The sequence below is a fragment of the Stegodyphus dumicola genome, chromosome 1, assembly GCF_044657685.1.
Source record: "Stegodyphus dumicola isolate Sdum_Otavi_A_Nest chromosome 1, ASM4465768v1".
NCBI classification, from domain to species: domain Eukaryota; kingdom Metazoa; phylum Arthropoda; class Arachnida; order Araneae; family Eresidae; genus Stegodyphus; species Stegodyphus dumicola.
The window spans coordinates 145613196-145634084 of NC_140768.1; the positions used below are offsets into that span (position 1 = coordinate 145613196).

Sequence of the window (20889 nt, forward strand, 5' to 3'; positions counted from 1 at the left end):
CATGTATTTCAGATGAGTCACCTATAAAAGTCTCTGAAAAACCTTCTACATTAGCAGAAAAGCAAACTGCTTCTACCTCTGCATGTGCAGTTCTCGAGGAAATTTCTTCAACTGTAAATGAGGAAAATAAAAGTCAACCTTCCTGCAATTATGAAGTTCAACACAAAAGAAAGACAAGCCCACAAACATTAGAAAATAAAAAAAAGCAGCAGAAATTAGATAATTTTTTTTAAAAGAATTAATTCAGGTAATTTAAAATATTTACATAAAATGCAGTAGTTTATATTTTTGAAAATTTATGGTTATTAATTTTGCAAAAAAAGTAATTCATTGAATTTTTATAATTAGGTCATTCAATACTTCATAATTGTAATTTTTCATTTCGCCCCCCTTCTCGAAACTCCAAAATGTCGGTTAGTAAGTCCGTTAAAGTTTCAGGGGATTTTTTGGGGTCCCACAAACACCCCTGTATACGTAATGTATGCTTTACGCATGCGCTCGTTGAAAGAAATGTTTAATAAAGTAAACAAATAAATATTAAGCTTCTTTTTGTTTGTAAATTTGATGCCCTTTAGATCATAATTGTTCTTTATTTCATAAATTACGGTTTCATATTTTTAATTTTATAATTTCTGCATGCCATCTTACCAGATTTAAACTGATGATCTATAATCCGGAAAATCGATAATCCGGAATCGCCGAAGTCCCGACGAGTCTGGATTAACGACTTTTGACTGTATAATACTGTTAAGTAAACCTAGCACCAGAGTGTCGCTATGTTAAACAAAGTGAATTTTAAAGAATGCATTTATTCTATTGTGGTTTATGCGCTGTCGGCAAAGTAGGTTTAATTCAATCTAATAAGTTTAAATAAAATGCAAGAAAAAATGCGCATAATTTATTATTCCGTACAAGGAAGTCGTGTGGTGTACACATCAGATTTTTTTCTCTTGTGGTCAGATTCAATATTAAATATCATTGGGACTGAAGTAAATGTTTGTGAATCTTTTAAGATTTACACAGTATGTTTATGCATTATAAAGCATAGTTATTTCTTTTGCAATTGCTGCTCGTAGTTAAAATTCCAAAAGTGAAATATTGCGTGGTGACATTATGTCTGTGACATAATATATACTTTAGGATGATGTCATTGAAAATCACCACAAACATCACACTGCTGTGGCTCAGATGAACTCTTGATTTTCATGGTGATCCACAATGATGCCATTTGTTAGACTGGTATTTCAATTTGGGATTGTACAATCTGGCCTGTGTCTCATCCATTTTAATAAAATGGTGTGAATAATATGAGATTCTGTTCTTGTGATCGTGATGTATGCTCATGTTGGAATGGGAAACACATTTATTTGTAAAGTAGGTTAGATATCAAACTAGCATGCAATACAAATGAAAATCAATTGTTCCATTTCAGAGCATATACACGGCAATGGTATGTAAGTACAGCTTCATGTACTAAAATATGAAGCAAAATATATTAATCTTCAAAGCAGTAAACACTTTTCTTGTGAATAGAATTTTTCAATATATGTTCTGCTAAATTTTCTACATAAATTTTACTATTTTGTTTTAGCATGCTGGAAGAACTGTATGAGGATCATGGAGATACTTTGGCTATGCAGTATGGTGGATCTCAGTTAGTCCACAGAGTGAAGACTTACAGAAAAATAGCACCTTTGTCTTCACATTCCCGAGACATACTGCAGACTCTGTCAAGATATTACAGCAATACTTTTTCTGGTATGCCTTCTTAAACATTTTTTCAACTTATAAATTTATGTGTTGTTGCTGTGTCTAATCCTCCTGATCTGAAGAGAGTTAAAATTGAGTTTACAAATTAGTTATAACAAAGCCGAAAATGGGTACACCTGTTGTTGCCATACCCATTTTAAGTGACATTACAAATTTGTTTAGATGTGTTCAAGCTTTTACGCAGAACACTGTATGAGGATCTTCTATGACTGCCTTTTGAAGGGACTTTTGGCTTAATAGTATTTCAAGTGGTGCCATGCCTCAAATATACTAAATGAACATCAGTGAATTCTTCAAGATTGAGCTTAGTTTTATCACTATGCCAGTCAACTTCTGTAGCATGCCAACTTGTTGCAAGTAAATTCTTGAATAATAATATATGAATTTGTAAATGATATAGATACTGAATAACTTTGAAAGGAATTTAAAAGCATTGTACAGTACTGAAAATGCATAATGCCATGCTTAGCTTCAGGAATGGCAATTTAATTTGTAAGGATTATTTTTATTTTATTAACAGTTAAATTTTGAGTTAAATTTCCTTTCCTATCGATTCTTAACTTCAACTTACCACTTCTGTCCAGAACCTAGTTTTAGAATCACGTCTGAATACATAATGAGGAAGAGTGTTATTTAACCGCGAAGTTTTTTGGTCTTAGTGAGTGAGATACTAGGTATTCTGGCTGCACGCGTCTGTCTTTTTAGGCTACTGTCTCGTAAGCTATTATCAGGCTCAGCCGTACTTGATAGCTTCGCAGTCTATTAATGTCAATTCTTCGTTTAACTGTATCATTTGATAATGGTATCGCCGAAAATAAACATTTTCCCTTTATTCTGTATAAATTATTTGCAACAACGCTTATGCGCATTTTTTCTTGCATTTTATTTATTGCACAACTTTCAAAGTGGGAAGTATTAATTTTTCTCCAGCACTATGAGGATACCCAGTTTCAGCTATTAATTTGGAAATTAATGTGATGATGAGATGAAAAGATGTCAAAGTGAGGTGTTTATTTGACTGGCGAAGTAAGAATGTATTTTTCCTTTTTTTTCGGGGGAGGCAACAATCAATTCATTTTTCTTATCAGTAAAAAAGTTAGTTAATTGGCTTATCAGAGTACTCAGAATGGAGTGTGTTTGAATGCCGTTTCAACTTTGACGGTTTCATACTATTATTTGAAAGTTGCTCATTGCAAATAACACATAACGGCAAATTATTTTGACTGGCGCCTGCAATGAACCCAAAGCGTAAATATTCGTCACAATAGTTGCGAGTCCAAGTAGCTTTACACTTGTTATTTTAGCGCTGTATATCTGCTTTAGGTGCTTCAGGCACAGTTTCGTCATGGTCATAATGTTCAGCTTTGCTCGTGCTTAGTTGATCATCATCATTTAAATTTGTGGTTTTCTTGATTAAACATTTATCCATTTTAAAAAAGATTGAAAGCTTTAATAAAAAGAATTTGTTTATTAATGATTTATAAGAAAAAGCATTTTTATTACTTACCAATATGAAGTTGCTATTAATAATAAGTAATAATAACTATTGTCAAATAAAATAGGTAACAAAAATTCAAACATAACCTTGTTTTGATACACGTGAGTTTACGGCGCATGTACCGGAGAAGGCACTGAATGACGAATTGAAATCAGCCAATCAGAGCATCCGAATTTAAACTGTCTGGTAGGAAACGGTGGTAAAGTGTTGTCACCTGCAGTACTTGAAAAAGTTTCGAAAAATATTAAATTTAGAGCAAAATGTTATAGATGTTTTGTGTTTTTACAATTTTTGCCACGACCCAGCTGAATTTTTCTGCGACCTGGTGCCGGGTCACGACCACACTTTGGGAAACGCTGGCATATTTTACTATCAGTTAGCAAAATGTCTAAAGCCAGAACTAAAGCAAAACCCTCACCTTAAATACTCTATAAGTTCATTTTCATCCTGGTGAGGATTAATGAAAGGAAAAATTATAGTAAAGGTAGAAATCATAGTAACTGGTTAATTAAGAAAATGCCTTACAAGTAGGTAAGTTTAAAATTGTGTCACATTTTGAAATAAAAATTAAATAATTTATAGATGCTGATAAACAAAATGCTATCAATCTATTCTTGGGAGTTTATAGACCAGGAAAAGCTCTGCCACCACTCTGGGAGTTGACAACAGATTTTTATTTGCATAACTCATTAGCTGCTGGTCAGTACATCTGCCACAGGAATCTGTAAGTTGTTATGCTACATATTTTTTTTTAATTTATCTTTAGAAGACTTTGGTTTAAAATCTACATTCCTCTGATGTTGATTTGTTTCTGGTTTATAAATATTGTATTTCTTTTTAAGTTTTAAAGTGATAATATAGTATTACTAAAATGTGTACTTGTACTGCATTTCCTAAATGTGTAATTGCTTTATTTTAATTTATTTGATGCATATTCTGCGACATCGAATGGGGCAGTACACAGACTGACCTGCTTGCCACAGCAGACAATCCGGTTATTTAGTCAAAAAGCTCCATAGAAGAACTAAAAGCCATTCACTTCTGCATGTTTCAGGGTTCCTAATCCATAGATGGTAGACTTTTTAATTTAAGCTCTGTCTTACAACGCCCAATGCTACATTGGCTTCATAGGGTTATCGCTCCTAGCGGCATGGAGATCATGAAGGGTAGGGAGGCTATTGAAACCTGTCTCTGGCTATCATGCTACCTACTCAGATGGCATAAGTCAAAACCCTTTGGAACAAAATTGACTACCCTTTTTGGCAGTAGGAACAGAATCTATGTATATCATGCTTCCAATGCCATGACTTTCAGAGTATAATACTAAGCCAGTATTTGAAACTCTAGGGTGTTTAATTAAGGCAGCATATAAAAGTGGTTCCATTAGAGGTGGAATGCCTAAACTGACTTTTTAAGAAAACTGGCTCATATTTTTGTTATATATGTCAAAAATCACATAAACGTCTATGCAGCCTGCCCATTCACTAGGATTTGAGCCTGAATTGAGCCATCAGCATTCAATTGTTTTATCAGCTTAGCAAATATGTATTGCTTTTGTGGAACATTTAGCAGTGAACTAATGACCTGGAAAGGAAAAGAACTGAACACTGCTTTTTTTTATTTTATTTTATTATTATTATTATTTTAATCATTAGTTTTTTAAATTATTTTTAATAGTGTTAGGTTGTTACTTAAAATTATTTATTATAATTAAATCATCATATCTAATTACAATGAGTAATTAATAAAATTATTTATACCACAAGAGATTAAATTTAAAAAAGAAAATGAAAATTTCGTACAAAATTTGAGTTCTTGACTAAATTTAAAATATAAATTTATGTATAATTTTTTGTGTTCATGAATAATTTTGTTTTTAATTTAGATAATTCATGTGTGAATTAGAGACTTAATGCATTTATTTTATTCTCTAGGTATACTTGTTGGTGGGATGAAAATGTTATGGAATGTCTCCCTTTAGCAATTCTTGAAGGTAGGACTGATGAAAAAAACTGTGTAATTATGCACCTTTTGATCTAATTTAATAAAATTTTTTGTTTTGAATAAATTTCTTTAATATATTCAGGAAAGAAAAAAATTTGATTATAGAAGCATATAGTTTTTTTTGTTACTTTAAATTAATTTATATTTTATATCTTTTAATATAATTTTTATAGATAACTGAAATATTTATGTATTTTTAAAAATCTTCTTGGTGGTCGTATGCCCAATAAATCTAAGTTCCTTAAAATTGCTTCACTCAACATTCATATTTGCATATTAAGTTGTTCCTGTAAATGTTGTTTCACCGCACCTCTTTGCACATGGCAGTGAAGCAAAGTTATAGAGTTGGAGCGGAACTGCTTCACTTTTAGTTATGCAAGGTGGTTGTAAAAAAACTTCCCCAATATATGAAATTCAAGCGCTCAACCAATCGAAATTTCTGATATTGTTATTTGAAGGTATGTGTTTCAGATTGTGATGATTTAAAACATTAGAGTTCTCACGGTTAAGATCACAGTGAAAAAATATCGAAATTTTTGAAAGGCAATACCCACCTTTTTCTGTGAAAATTGATCAACGCATTGAAAAACTATAAATGGTGTTGGAATGATAACACCTGTGATGAAAATTGCTGGCATAAAACATTTGCAAAGAATAGATCATCATTCCTCATCAGACATGATGAAGATAGCAGGTGACTGGTGTGGATGAGGCATCTTTCTTCTTAACCGGGAACATAAACTCCAAGAACTGCTTTCACTGGACTGATGGAAATTCTCACCATATGGCACCAGTGCCTTTACACGAAGCTTAAGTGACTGTATGGTGCGGCATTGCAAGCACATTTTTTCTCAGTCCATACTTTGTAGAAGTCACTTCCACAAATATGAAAATGTGCTCCATTGCTTGGTATACAGTAATGATGCAAAATTAGGTAATTTCAGAACTTAAGCAGTGAAATGCTGTTAATGACATTGTATGAATGCAAGATGGTGCTCTTCCAAACGTCACCACATGTGATAGACCAGTTTGGAGATACCATATGTCACCACCGTAGAGCACTTTCAAGATAAGAGTCATCTATCTCGAAAGGGCTCTGCAAGTTACTTTGGAGATAACTTTGCAATTTCATGGCCATTGCGATCCCCTGACCTTACTTCTATGGATTTCTAGTTCTGGAGTTATCTAAAATTGAAGATATACATGTCAAGTCCATGAGATTTGTCAGAATTGAATGATGCCATAAAACATGAAGTTATACAGCTTCCTTGAAGTGTTTCGTTTGTCATTGTCGTCAACAAATTCCACATGCAGTGCATTATCATCTGCAAAGCTTGAAACCTTGTAATTCCAATAAAATATTGTTTACAATGCTCTTCTTTGCAAATGTTTTATGCCAGCAATTTTCGTCAGGTATGTATTGTTCCAACAGCATTTATTGTTTCAGTGCACTGATCAATTTCTGCAGGAAAAAAATCTGATATTTACACCACATGACTTCCTTGCACAGCATATTAAATTATCCATATTATTCCTGCATTTCATTTAAACTTATTGAATCGAATTAAATCTACTTTGTCGATAGCATGTAAACCACAATAGAATAAATGCACTCTTTAAAATTCACTATATTTAGTTACCATAACGATATTCTGGCACTAGGTTCACTTAACAGCGTTAGGTCTCATTAATTTTATATCATCTGAAGAATTACCATAAGTTTTATTCAAATACTATAATAAATCTAAAACGGTGTATAAAAGAAATTAAACAAATAAAAAAGAAACAGTTTTTCGCAGACGATTCAGCGCCACTTACCCAATGCAGATGCACTACTGATTAATTCAGTTCTTACTTCACAGCAAAGCAAAAATATATAAAAATTCAAAATATTTTCATTAAAATTTGAAAGATATAGAGAAACATAAAACACCAAGTACAGTTAAAACAATTAAAAAATTTTTTTTTACAATTAAAATTACAGTTTCTATGCAAAAACGAGCTGATAACTTAAATGATAATTCCATAATGAATTAGGCATAACTTAATTTGCAATAATAAAAGAAGATGCTACTTTGCTATTGCGAAGCTTAATTTTTCTAGATTGGCAACAAATCCACTATTCTGCTAAGTTTCAAATGTAAACAAATGTGGCTGCTATGGTAAAAAAATTAGGCTTTGCTGTACTTAAACAACTTTTAAATTGTTGATAATTCTACAAATATTGCATGCAGGTTAACTAAAGGCACAAAAACTTTAACTGGAAGATAAGAACAACATAATCATTTTTAAAGCAAAAAATGCTCAATTTACCAACATATAAGAATAAAAAAACTGAGCTCACAGAGCTGATTAACAGTGTATATATAATCAATATTTCTTTGTAAATAAATTATATATATATTTACTTTTGGTGCTACCGATTGCCGTCAAAAAGAGAGGTGCACAACTACATTCTTTAGCTGTTCGATATACAAAATTTCAACATTCTGAGGCTACTCATTTTTGAGTTATGCAAGATAAATACATACATATGCACATACATATATATGTTCGTATAGACACTACAGAAAAATCTCTTCTGAATCCATTTTATAATTTGTTTTTGGGAGGGAAAGCGTCTTGTATTCTGTTCATATGTACAGATGTCATGCAAAAATATCGTTAAATTGCATTTGATAGTGGTCAAAATGGATATTTTTGTTGAAATATGGTACCTGGAATTTTTCGTGATTACAATACTGTCTTGTACAAAAAATTAAAACGTGGGTGTTGCCATTCAAAAATTTTGAAATATTTTCACAGTAACCATAACCATGACAGCTCTATATTTCAAAATCATTTTAATCTCGAGTGCATACCTTCAGATAACTATATCAGGAATTTCATACCGATCGGTTGAGCAGATAGGCCACTAGAGGTTAATATATTGGGTAAGTTTTTTTTTTTTGTTTTTTTTTTGTATGACCACCTTGTATTTTTTCAGCCACTGTTTGAAAAGACAGATAAGTGAGAGCACACATAAAGATGCCCAAACTCTTTTGAAGGCCATTTCTTAATTTCAAGAAAGCAACCTTAATGAAGACATTGGTACCTTCATGCTGGGGTACTACTATGCTTGTAAGATTTGAGTTTGCTACTTTGATTATGCCACTTTGTTATCATTGAATAAATCTTTGTTCTTGTAAGTAAAGAGTTTAGCTTATTTTAAGAGTACAGCATATAATACATATAACATTTAGATTCTGTATTAATTGTTTATTATATATTTTTATTATCAACAGGGAGTTATTAAGAACTGAATTACTATAAAGACAAAAATTACATGTGAATTTCAATTATGTCATGCACTTGTGTAGTAATTATTATTTCAATTATGTAGCACTTGTAATCCCTGAATTACACAAGGCCATAACCCTTGTGTAATTCAGGGATTAACTAAATGCCTTTTGATTTAAAATAGTTCTAATTTTTATGTATAAAAGTAACTAAATGATTGAAATTATATATTTTAGGTGTATGTTCAAATTTCTTCAGGATACCTGGAGATAAATGAATAAAGTTAAAATATATCTGATACCAGTAATTTGGTCATACTTTATAAATTCTTGCATTAATGATTCCAAGAAAAATGTTTCCTTTTCTAACGATTTGCAGGGAAAAAGGAATTAGAGACTTCTTTGACAGAAATTGTCAAAACTCATCCAGTGGATCCCAGAACGGATGGGTTTTTCGATCATTACCGTCCATTTGAAATAACTTCTATAGCTGACCTGCTGTCTTTTTCAATGAATCATTCCATGAGGTATGGATTTACATTTTAAAACATAAATACTGACTGTTCTAACTTTATGAAACTGATTTCATAATTTGGTGTTTCTCAAACTTTTTCACTTTGCCTTTCATAACAGGATTTCTGATTTTCTTCATAGGCTCCTTAATTGATACTCATAAATATAAAGTAATGATCCACATATAAGAATCCTTCATAGTTCTTTTAATTATATCTCTGGAGCATAAGATACATGTCTGCAGCACTTCCACTAGGAGTTGTGCCTATTGTTCATGATGGGATATAGTGTTGCAGGAGACTTATTTGCAGATGGCCAATGAAATTGTGTAGGGAAATTGTGGCATATGAATTGCAGTGGTAGCTACTGAGTCAGTGTTTTCCTCCTAAATAACATGTTATGCATATTATCTGCAAATTATTTGGAGTTTTTGTTACTATTTTAACAATCTTATTCCAACATTTATTTCAGATCATAATTTCCAATGAATTTCTTTATGAGCAGCAGAATATTTTTCCCCCTTAATGTAACTGATTTGTTACTTCTGATTTTGTATTGTTAATGATTTTTCAATGTAGGTCTAGGTAGGTTCTTTTTCTTTTAGCATTGCTCGCCTCTACTTAAGAATTGCTGAGGCTTTGTCTCATTAAAAATCTATCTTTATCAGTGTTTTAGAATATTCCTAAAGAAAGACATCACACTGCCATTGCAAATATTTATACTACGACTTAATACTGCTTTATTAAGGGGATAACGTTTTCCAAACCTTTGCACCTAACCCCATTTGACACAGATTTCACTGATCAGATAACTGGGAATATCTTCCTTTCCATCTTCATCTTTTCAAGGCAATTTCTCCTGTGCATTAACTGCATTTTGGAATAACATTTGCTGCCAGGTTACTTGTTCATATCTTCAAACATGGTTCATCATCCAAGACTTTTTTCTTTTGGTGAACCAAATTTTCATAATCCAAGGCATTAAGGAATCAAGGTTCCACTGCGTATATGTCTTTTCTTTTACATGAAAATTATTTTAGGTTTTAGGCTGCACAAATCTAGTTGCCAAAAATATTTAATGTGGGTTCTTTGAAATGCTTCTCCATCCATATTAATTTTGAAAAATTTGACTCTGCAGTATATTTGATCCCTTTGATTCTACATTATATATTTTTTAAAATTATAATACTAATATTCTTTTCTGTATTTATCTTCCACTTGCTATGCTGTTATGAATTCTGTTGTATTAATCATCTTATAAGAGAAAAATGGGAATATTTTCATGGTTTGTAAACATTTTGATTACAGAGACATTATGCCAAGTTTTACATCTGACTACAGCCCATTCTCTGTCAGAGTTAGACCTGGAAGAAAACGTGAAAGCATTGGCGAGAAACCACCAAATCCTTCTGTCACTGGCATTTCCTCAACGGCTTCTGCATCCAGTGGTGCCAGTGATACAGACAGTGGTGATTCTAGTAGTGAAGACAACTTTGTTTACTTGGATAGTGAGGAATCAACATATTCTCTTGCTCTCACTCGTGGGATAACTTTTGAGGTACGTTATTTCATATTTTGAATAAGTGTAATTTTAGGATGGATTCATAAAAGCTCAACATACAAAAACTTCCAAAATTTGGCACCATTTTATGGACAGCAATTAATTTTATAGTGATGCTTTATGCATTTTCAGAGATTATGGCAGCAGCCTTTTTCTTCATCAAGAAACAAAGTATTGTGTATAATTATATATCTCACTTGCAGCCAAACATTTTCATAGTTTTTCTATTACAGCTGTGAATAAAATAGATCTGTCTTCCTTTTGATATCTTTCATAAAATCTTTCCCTTTTAGTTTTCTTCTGTGTAAATTACTTCAGTTTTTAACTTGTGTAAGTTACATCTCTTTCTACTCTAAATTAAAAATTTGCTTATTTAACGGAAAAGGAAATATTTATTATTGTGGACTTGACCAATTTGATAATTACAAAATTTTGTAAACACAAGAATAAATATAGTATAAATGTAAAAAAGTGTAAATAAAAAGTAAAAACTGGAAAACTTTGAACATAAAAAACAAGCCAAAATGAAATGTATATATTTTAGTTAGTTTTCAATATTTCAAAATGTAAGTGTTCTGTTTTTTCTCATTTTTTGGTTAAAATTTTCTTATGTATTTTACTTTTTTGTATGTTTATGCATTTTTACTTTTTCATTACTATGTCTACACATCAAACCAAATAAAGGGGGGGGGCATTCACATAAATTAAATACTTCTTTTTGCTTAAATAAGCAAATTTAAATCTTCATATGTATATGTTTGTGTGTAAGAAATAGAATATGAAAGATAATTACTCTGTCCCTTTCCTGGAATTTAAACCGTGTCACTTCAAAACTTATCTTCTTTATGTTAACTGCAGTGCAATGGCTCTTGTCCAGTCACTGTTCAGAATTTAAAAAAAGGATTTAACTCTGTAAATATACTTTGCTGAAATGTGCAGTAACATTTTGCTGGTCTTTCTCTTGCATTCAGTCTTAGCACTTAAGTTAATTTTTAGTTTTAGTGATTGTAAATTTATAATTTGTGTATACTTTATTTTAATTTTAATTTTAATATTAATTTCAGTTTAATCAGTGTTATTTTATGTTCTGCTCTAAAACTGTACATTTAGTTAAAAAACATGCTAAACTTCTCTAAGACTAAACTGTTTTTATAAAGTAGGAAAAGATAATCATTTGTAATGTATCATGTATGTACTGTCACTCTTTTCTGGCCATGTCAAAATTATTTTAATTTTGAACCTTTGGTAGCCATCAGGAGTCTCCACTTTCTGTCACCTGCCTTCTTATGGCTATGGTGTGCCATCATCCTATTCTCTAAGTCAATGAAAAATTGTAGGGCTCCTATTGTGGGGTGTAAATGAGAATATGTGAGTTCAGAAGAATTCATCAAAAAATAAAATTATGTCGTGAATCTACGCAGGGCTCCTACGATACTTAAAAGTAGTTTTTTTTTTTTTTTTTTTTTTTTTTTTTTTTTTTTTTTTTGGGGGGGGGGTCTTAAACAGTCTTTAATTTTGGCCTAAATTAGTAAAAAGTCCCTAATTTAACTCATCTGACATTTCTGTTTGTATTTTACTACTGCCATTTTGAGTGTGAATTAACAGATGGAGGAATATTTTTTGGTGATGGTGACAAAAATGACATTCGATGGGTTATCATTTGAATTCTTTCCTACTTCTTAATATAAATAAAATAAATGGTGTGATACTCGAATTTGGGGGCACAGGGTCTTGCCTTGATTGAAGCATTGACATGTCAAAATTATTTCTTTTTGGAGAATGAAGAGTTCATAACATATTACATCAAAAATAACTTTTCCCTTTTTGAGATAGGTGTGGTGTGGTGGTGTATTTAATTATGGCAAAGCACACGAGGGCTATCTGCCTAAAGGGAGGGATGCCTTTCGTGGAGGACTTTCTAAGGGAAACTGGCTCGTATACATGTTACACATGGGGAAAACCACGAAAATGCCCATGCAACCAGCCCATTCGTGGGATTCGAACCTCAGACCGAACTACCAGTGTTCAGCGTCTTTACCGCTCGGCCGCTGGTGGGCCTTTTTGAGATAGGATATCTTTTATTATAATTTGCAACTTATCAACATTTTTAGTGATTACAAGATCAGTTTGCATACAAAATTTTTTATTTGTAAATTTCTCAGCGATTTTTTTTTTTTTTTTTTACGAACATAATGAAATTGATAACTATCATTAAAATAATGATAATTTATTAAAATTGTGATTAAGAAAGAACATTTTCCCATCACATATTTTAAAATTACATTAATTTCCATTTTGACAACTTAGGAATATTTGACTCTGAAAAGTAAATTAAATAACTGATGCTATAAAGTGCAGTTTCTGCAGCATGTCTTAGAAAAAGCAAAAAATTTATTGTAATTATTTCAAAATTAATTTCATTTGTCTTCTTTTACATTTTCTGTAGGAGTTTCTTCCTATGTAGCTGTTTCTGGATATTCAAATATGGGTTGGTTTTCTCTTAAAAGTTCACTTTACATTTTCTTTTCTGAATTTTTTATTGAAAAATCTTCTTGCTTTTTGCTTTTACAGAGATGGTGGAGATAATTTTTACACTTTACAGTTCCAAAAGTTTAAGTGGATTTGAAAGCAAGATTGATAAACCTATGAATCCAGATGATTCCAGAAAAATGTGACAAGATGAAAAATGTCTCCATGGTAATAATACATTATAAGGTATTTTCACTGTGCTTTTGTGTTGCAATGATAGCCCACTCGTCGGATATTCAAGAGGTCCAGGTTCGAGTCGCAGTGAGGGCAGCACACATTTTCACATCTCCTGTATTGAAAAAAACCTAGTAATCTCTGCAGTGGTGCCTGAACTAAAAGGTGATAGATGATAATTCATCACCACCAGGATTTGATGTTTGGGTCTGCTCATCCCCACCCATCCTAAAGGGAGAGTATATAAGGTGTTTTCTCCCTCCTTTCAGCATGCCTTAATGATGTAACGGTTGTACACTCAGCACATATTTGAGAGGTCGCTATTCGAATCCTAGCAAGGGCAGTGCACATTTTCGTATCTCTTGCTTCAAATAACCTAATGACTCTATAACTAAAAGATTGTGTTTCATAGAAAATATATGAATTTATTATTTTTTCTGGGAGAATTTTGGGAAGAATAATGAAAACAGAGTTATTTGAATTTTTTGTTTTTGATCCTAAAAATCTTTCTGTTAACATGTTTATCTTCCCTTTTATTTTCTCAAATTTTCACTAGACACAAGTGGGGAAAACTCGTAAAAAAGTGAATTTCTAAATTTAAAAGTGCGTTAATGTGAATATCTGTAGGATTTAAAACATTTTTGATACTTTAAGTATGTATCTATAACCAACAATTATAAACATAAAAAACACATAAGGAGTTTTATGGATTAATATGTTTCTGTGTATCTTTTTGTCTCAGCATATACTCTTTGTAATTTGTATTACAACTCTTATATTCATATTCATTTCAAACAGCATCATTTATTTATTTCCAAAATTTTAATAAAAGGTTATGCTTGTAATTTGTAACGTTAAGTTGTGAATTACATAATTTTATTATGAAATAAATAAATAAATGTTATTTATATTTTCATGCTCATTATATATATATATATTTATCTTTTATCAGAATATATTCAGCAATATGAAGCAAATATATGGGTCTGATCTTCAACCGCCATCAGAGAAGGACACAAAGCTGTATCAAAAGTATGTCAGTTGTAATCTAACTACAGCAGGCTATTTAAGAAAAAATAGATAATATTATTTGATATGTGAAATAACCAGCAACAATTACTTCTTATATATCTTAGTTTGCTTTCTGTGAAATAGCAAATACTTGTGTATGAAAAGAAGTTTGACGGGAATTTTTAATTGGATTGTTGCTGTCAATATCTGCAGTTACAGATTCAAAGACTTAAAAATTTGAGCACTGCAGTCACCTTTCAATTTAGCAGGGTAATACAGCATACAATGTTTTACACTTAATTACAGTTCTTTCAAGGTTACTGAAAAGGTTATCGGTTTATTCATAAAAGTTAAAGAAGTGCTAGAAAGAGAAATAACACATATTATAATGCAGTGATGTCCAAACATTTTTATCATGTATCCCTAAGAAGAAAATGAGTATAAGTTGTACCCCATATAATATAATGTATAATGACTGACAGATAGTCGTCATGGATAAGAACACTTACATCTATGGTGTCACTAAACTCTTAAACGAAGGACCATATAATCCGATCCCTAAAGATCCTTCACCTTCGGACAGTGCCGCCCTAACCACAGGGCTAAATGGGCTATAGCCCCAGGGCGCAAGCCTTTTGAGGCGGCAATTTTTTATTTGCGATATAGTAAAAATTTATTTTTCATTTTATTAGTTTTTACTTATTTTTAAATTAAAACACTTCTTAAAATATTAAACTGATTTTTATTTCTTCCAAATGTGCTGAAAAACGATAGATAGAGAAGGGCAACGCGAAATAGGAGTAACACCCTACCGATCGTACTTTTGTTTCAGTCACATTTGAACTGTCGGAGCTGTACTGGAGTTAATATAAGACCACCTACGTATACTCACCGCGTCGCCAGGGCATATTCATTTATCTAAACGTAAATTGTATTATTTTAACAATCCTGATAAAAGATAGGAACATAAAGGGGTCACTGATGCGTACCTTAATATAGATTGCACGACAAAAGTAAAATTGATATAATTTTAGTATTTGTCGACTGAATAAGATGAATTAAAAATTGAAAATTAAGTGGAAATTATTAAATTATATTATTATCTTCCTAAGGTAAGTGCTTTTCCTTTTACATACACTAGTGGACCAAAAAAACGCATAATAAAAAAAATGGCATTTAGCAAGATAATATTTATTAATTTTAAAAGGTTAAAAAATAAATTGTTTTTTTTTTCTCATTTTATATTTAAAAATATATTTACTTTAAGGTATAAAGAAATTAGGTAGTATATTGAACGGTTTATAAAAATCAAAGTGGACAACAAAAATGCATATTGAAAAAAATTGCCTTTTCCCGCCAAAAAACATAAAAAAATTCTATGATTCAGTGCATCCATGTCAAAGCAATTATCAATTGAAGACAAGGCTCAAATTGTAGCTTTCCACGAGTCTGGAATGAGCCAAATGGAGTTAGCAAAAAAATACTCCGTAAATCAATCAACCATTTCCAGAATTGTTAAAAAATATATTATAAGAGGGTCTTCATCTCGAAAACCGGGATCTGGCCGAAAGTTGTCACTCTCGTCAGGTGATTTAACTTTTTTGAAGCAAAATATCTCAAAAGATCCTAAATCAGGATCAAATAAATTGAAAAATATATTAAATGACAGAAAAAGAAAATGTGTTTCATCTAGAACAATTCGTCGTGGATTGTGTTCAATAGGTTTGCCTGGCAGAGTTGCCTGTTCTAAACCATATTTAAGTCCTGAAAATGTTTTAAGCAGATATGAGCATGCTAAGAAATGGGTTTATTACACTCAAGAGCATTGGAATAGCATAATCTGGTCAGATGAGACCAAGATAAACTTGTTTGGATCAGATGGACGAAGATATGTGCGTCGTAAGGTAGGGGAAAGATATAATTTGAAAAATTTAAAGCCTACTGTTAAACATGGCGGAGGGCATATTATGGTTTGGGGTTGTTTTAGCTCTAATGGCACTGGAATGTTAACGATCATTGAAGGAAATATGGATTCCCTTAAATATACTAGGATAATCGACTCTTGTCTTGCATTGTCAGCTTCAAAAATGGGTCTTAATAGATATGAATTCCAACAAGATAACGATCCAAAGCATCGTTCAATGCATTCAAGAGAATATTTCAGAGATAAGAAGATTATTGTGCTAAGCTGGCCATCCCAATCACCAGATATGAATCCAATAGAACATCTCTGGACTCACCTGAAAACAAGAACCTGAAAACCTGAAAGACAGCCAAAAAACATTGATGAGTTAAAAAGGATAACGCATGAAGAATGGGACAGGATTGATCCGGATTTCTGCAAAAAGTTGGTCGAAAGTATGCCAGATCGAGCTGAAGCACTTTATAAAGCAAAGGGCGGGCATACAAGGTATTAATTAAACAATATGCATTTTTTTAGTCCACTTTGATTTTTATAAACCGTTCAATATACTACCTAATTTCTTTATACCTTAAAGTAAATATATTTTTTAATATAAAATGAGAAAAAAACCAATTTATTTTTTAACCTTTTAAAATTAATAAATATTATCTTGCTAAATGCCATTTTTTTGATTATGCGTTTTTTTTGTCCACTAGTGTATATGTTAGCTAAAAATTAATTAATAATGATATATACATATTTAACAATTTTATAACAATTTTTTATTCCATTATGTAGGAAGACTAACCATGGAACATAAACGAAAAAAATTATCTGGTTCCGCCAACCGTAAATTAAAAGAAGAGAAAGAGGCGAGGCAAAAAGCTCTCTTGGAAAAAATGCCTACATTAACAAATTTCTTTAAAAAAGGCGAAACACTTTCTATGGATATTACAGAGGATGAGCAACACAAAGAGGGAAAAGAAAAAAATCAACAACAGTATGACAATAATGCCCAGCAATCAAATGTGAAAGAAAAAGAAGAGGACCAGAAACAACAAAACATGGAACAGACACAGCCAGAAGATCAAGAAAGAGAATATTTAGATGAAGATGAACTTAGTAATATGTTGAGTGTTAATTATACTGATCCAGCATCATGGGGAAGATTAAGCGAAGATAAAATTATATATATAATGAAGAACATATCTAACGTAGAGGTAGATATTCAAGAACTATACTTTTCTGCATCTAAAGTGGTCTACAAATCACAGAGCAGGTATGCTACAAAAATGATATTTTATAGACGTTTACAAAACGGAAAACAACAAAAACGAAACTGGCTTTTATACTCAAATACTTCAGGAAAAGTATATTGCATCCCTTGCAAACTGTTTGGTAGTGCCAATAATCCATTTAGTGCAGGTTTTAACGATTGGAAACACAGTGAAAAAATTTTGGACCATGAAAATTCAGCCCTTCATAAAGAAAACACCCGTATAATTGTGAACAGATCTACAGAAAAATGGGAATATTTCAAAAATTATTCTATTATATCAATGGAAAAAAATATGAATTACTGGAAAAATATTTTAGAACGTATCATCGAAGTCATAAAATTTTTAAGTTCAAAGGGTTTGGCTTTTAGGGGAGAAAATCAAACTATTGGTGATAAACATAATGGGAATTATTTAGGGTGCTTAGAACTTTTAGCAAAATTTGACCCTATTTTGCAACAACATATATTTAATTTTGCAAATAAAGGTACTGGGAATATTTCTTATTTATCTGCAAATATTTGTGATGAGTTTCTAAAAATATTGGGCAGAAATGTTAGATGATTTATTATCATGGAACTAAAAGAGGCAAAATATTACTCTATTATAGTAGATTCGACGCCCGATATTTCCCATATGGATCAATTAACCATTGTCGTAAGATATGTCAATAAAAATGGAACACCCGTTGAAAGGTTTTTAAAATTTTTGGAGAATACTGGCCATAAGAGCTCAGAAATGCAAGACTGTATTTTAAAGCTATTATCTGATTTAGATATTAGTTTGGAAGATTTTAGAAGACAATCTTATGATAATGCCTCTAATATGTCGGGTATATATAATGGCCTCCAGCACGCATTAAATCTAGAAATAATCTTGCCATTTACGTGCCCTGTGCGACACATTCTTTAAATTTAATTGGACAATCGGCAGCTGAATGCTGCATACAAGCAACTAAATTGTTTTTGTTTCTACAAAACTTATACAATTTCTTTGCCGCATCAACATCAAGATGGGAAATTTTAAAAAATACACTAACAGCAAAAAATAAAGTTCCCAAAAAATTAAGCGACACTCGTTGGTCAGCAAGAGCTGATTCAGTGAAAGTAGTGGTTTCGGGCTATGAAAATTTTTAAAATGCTTTAACTAAACTTTACGAAGATAATTTTCAAAAGCCTGCAACAAAAGTTGAAGCCCAGGGGTTGTTAAATGAGTTCAACTCATTAGAAACTGCTATTATGATAGCATTTTGGAGTGAAATATTGGAAACCATCGATAAAACTAATATAGCGCTTCAAAAAGTTGATATTACAATTGAATGCATTGTTTCATTATATGCTTCTTTAGAAAAATTTGTACAATCGAAACGAAATATAGATTCGTTTAACCTTTACAAATCAGAAGGTATAAAATTATCTGGCTGTTATGAATACAAACGGTTACGGAAAAGAAAAAGACAGTTCGACGAAAATACGTCGGAAGAAGTGCAACTTGATGCAAATGACGAATTCCGCATAAAAACATATTATGCTATTATTGATAAAATTCTAGCAGAAGTACAAAAGAGAAAATGTGCATATGTTGACATTTATTCAACATTTGGGTTTCTAGTTAATTTTAAAAATATAAATGAAGACATAATTAGAAATAATGCTGCAAAGTTGTGCGAAATATATCAGAATGATTTAGAAAACAACTTTATTGAAGAATGCCTACATTTTAAACATGCGAATTTATTGGAAAATACCGAAAATATATCTATCGCAGAACTAAGTTTAAAGACAATAATCGAGTTAAAAATTGAATCTACATTTCCAAACGTAACCACAGCACTGCGCATATTTTTGAGTATCGCCACAACAAACTGCAGTGGCCAAAGATCATTTTCAGCAATCTAAAGAATAAAAAATTACTTACGATCTTCTTTGGGACAGAGTAAACTCAATGATTTAAGTATTTTGTCTATTGAAAGAGATTTATTTGAAAATTTAAATACTAGTGATATTATTGATCAGTTTGCCAAAGAAAAAGCTAGGAAAGTAAATATATAAGTTACATTTGTTTAGATTAAGGTGTGTTTTTGTTCTTAAATGGTTTTTTATTTAATTAAATTTTATTTTTGTTTCTGTTATGCACTGATGGAGAATCATATAATAGTTCCGATCAAGTTCTAAGGATTAGACTAAAAACTGATCGGAACTGTCATTATTGAGATAATCCCCTCAAATCTGGGTAAACATTTATACCCATCTTTTAAATAAGTGACTTTAAAGAAAAGTTACAATAAAGATAACAGTTTATTATAAAAGTAATAAATAGTTTTTTTCTAGTTCTGACACTTTTGTTTTGTATAACTTTTCCGACTCCCATTTGCCATTCTGCGTATTTTCTTAGGAAGAAGGACACATTATTTTTAGTAGCCCATGGGCGCCGAATTCCTTAAGACGGCCCTGCCTTCGGACTTATCCAAAATAAAAACTGCGATCAAATCTTCGCAAATCATTTCAAGCAACTTAAAACATTCGCTTATCCCATCTGTTGCGAATTGTGCCAGATTATATGCTCTTCCCAAAATTCATAAAAGTGGTATTCCTTTCCGCCCTATTGTATCAAATTTAGGTACTGCCTCGTATCCATTAGCTAAATATTTAGTTTCTAGATTTTCCACTCTATTAGACAATAACATTTACACCATAAAAAATTCAATAGAGTTTGTAAAAAAGGTTAAAAACATTTCTCCTCGTAATTTACTCATGGTTTCTTTTGATGTAAAATCATTATTCACCAATGTCCCAGTGGAGGGTGCATTAAGATGTCTAGAAACCAGACTTCGCGAATTTCATTTCTCTTGCATCGAAATTGATGAGCTAATTTCTCTCACTCAACTCTGTTTGAAACAAACACATTTTGTTTTCCAAAATAAATATTACAAGCAAACTGAGGGATTAGCCATGGGGAGCCCCCTCAGTCCCATCCTGGCTGATATCTACATGCATTATTATGAATCAAAATTGTTTGAAACTTTAAACTTCCCGGCATGGTTCCGCTACGTAGACGATACTTTTACCCTGTTTGAAGGTAATAAAGATGATTTAAATAGAGTTCTTTCAACAATGAATTCTATTGATCCTGCTATTCAGTTCACTTTTGAACTTGAGACTTGCAATTCTCTTCCGTTTCTCGACATTCTGGTCACACGTAACACATCCAACTTCAGTACTACAGTTTACCGTAAACCTTCATCGGTTTGCCTTCCACCACACTTTAAATCATGTCATCCGACTAAACAAAAGTTAGCTTCATTTTATTCCTATGTTTTCCGTGCTCTTCAAGTTTGCTCCTCCAAACTAGCCCTTGATGAAGAACTAAATT

The 20889-nt window shown here is 31.6% G+C and overlaps 1 protein-coding gene across 2 annotated transcripts in view; it reads left to right on the plus strand.

The window, feature by feature from the left end:
* Positions 1–20889, plus strand: part of FIG4 (polyphosphoinositide phosphatase FIG4) — a 136075-nt gene that overhangs the window by 93270 nt on the left and 21916 nt on the right. The window contains exons 14-20 of one of the 2 annotated variants that reach the window (XM_085821614.1): positions 1592–1758; positions 3851–3992; positions 5203–5261; positions 8930–9077; positions 10371–10620; positions 14279–14358; positions 17039–17241. In XM_085821614.1, the coding sequence (XP_085677740.1) occupies positions 1592–1758; positions 3851–3992; positions 5203–5261; positions 8930–9077; positions 10371–10620; positions 14279–14358; positions 17039–17060 (868 nt within the window). In that variant the 3' untranslated portion in view covers positions 17061–17241. Of the gene's footprint in view, positions 1–1591; positions 1759–3850; positions 3993–5202; positions 5262–8929; positions 9078–10370; positions 10621–14278; positions 14359–17038; positions 17242–20889 lie in introns of those variants that run through there. The other variant, XM_085821610.1, reaches the window with a different exon arrangement.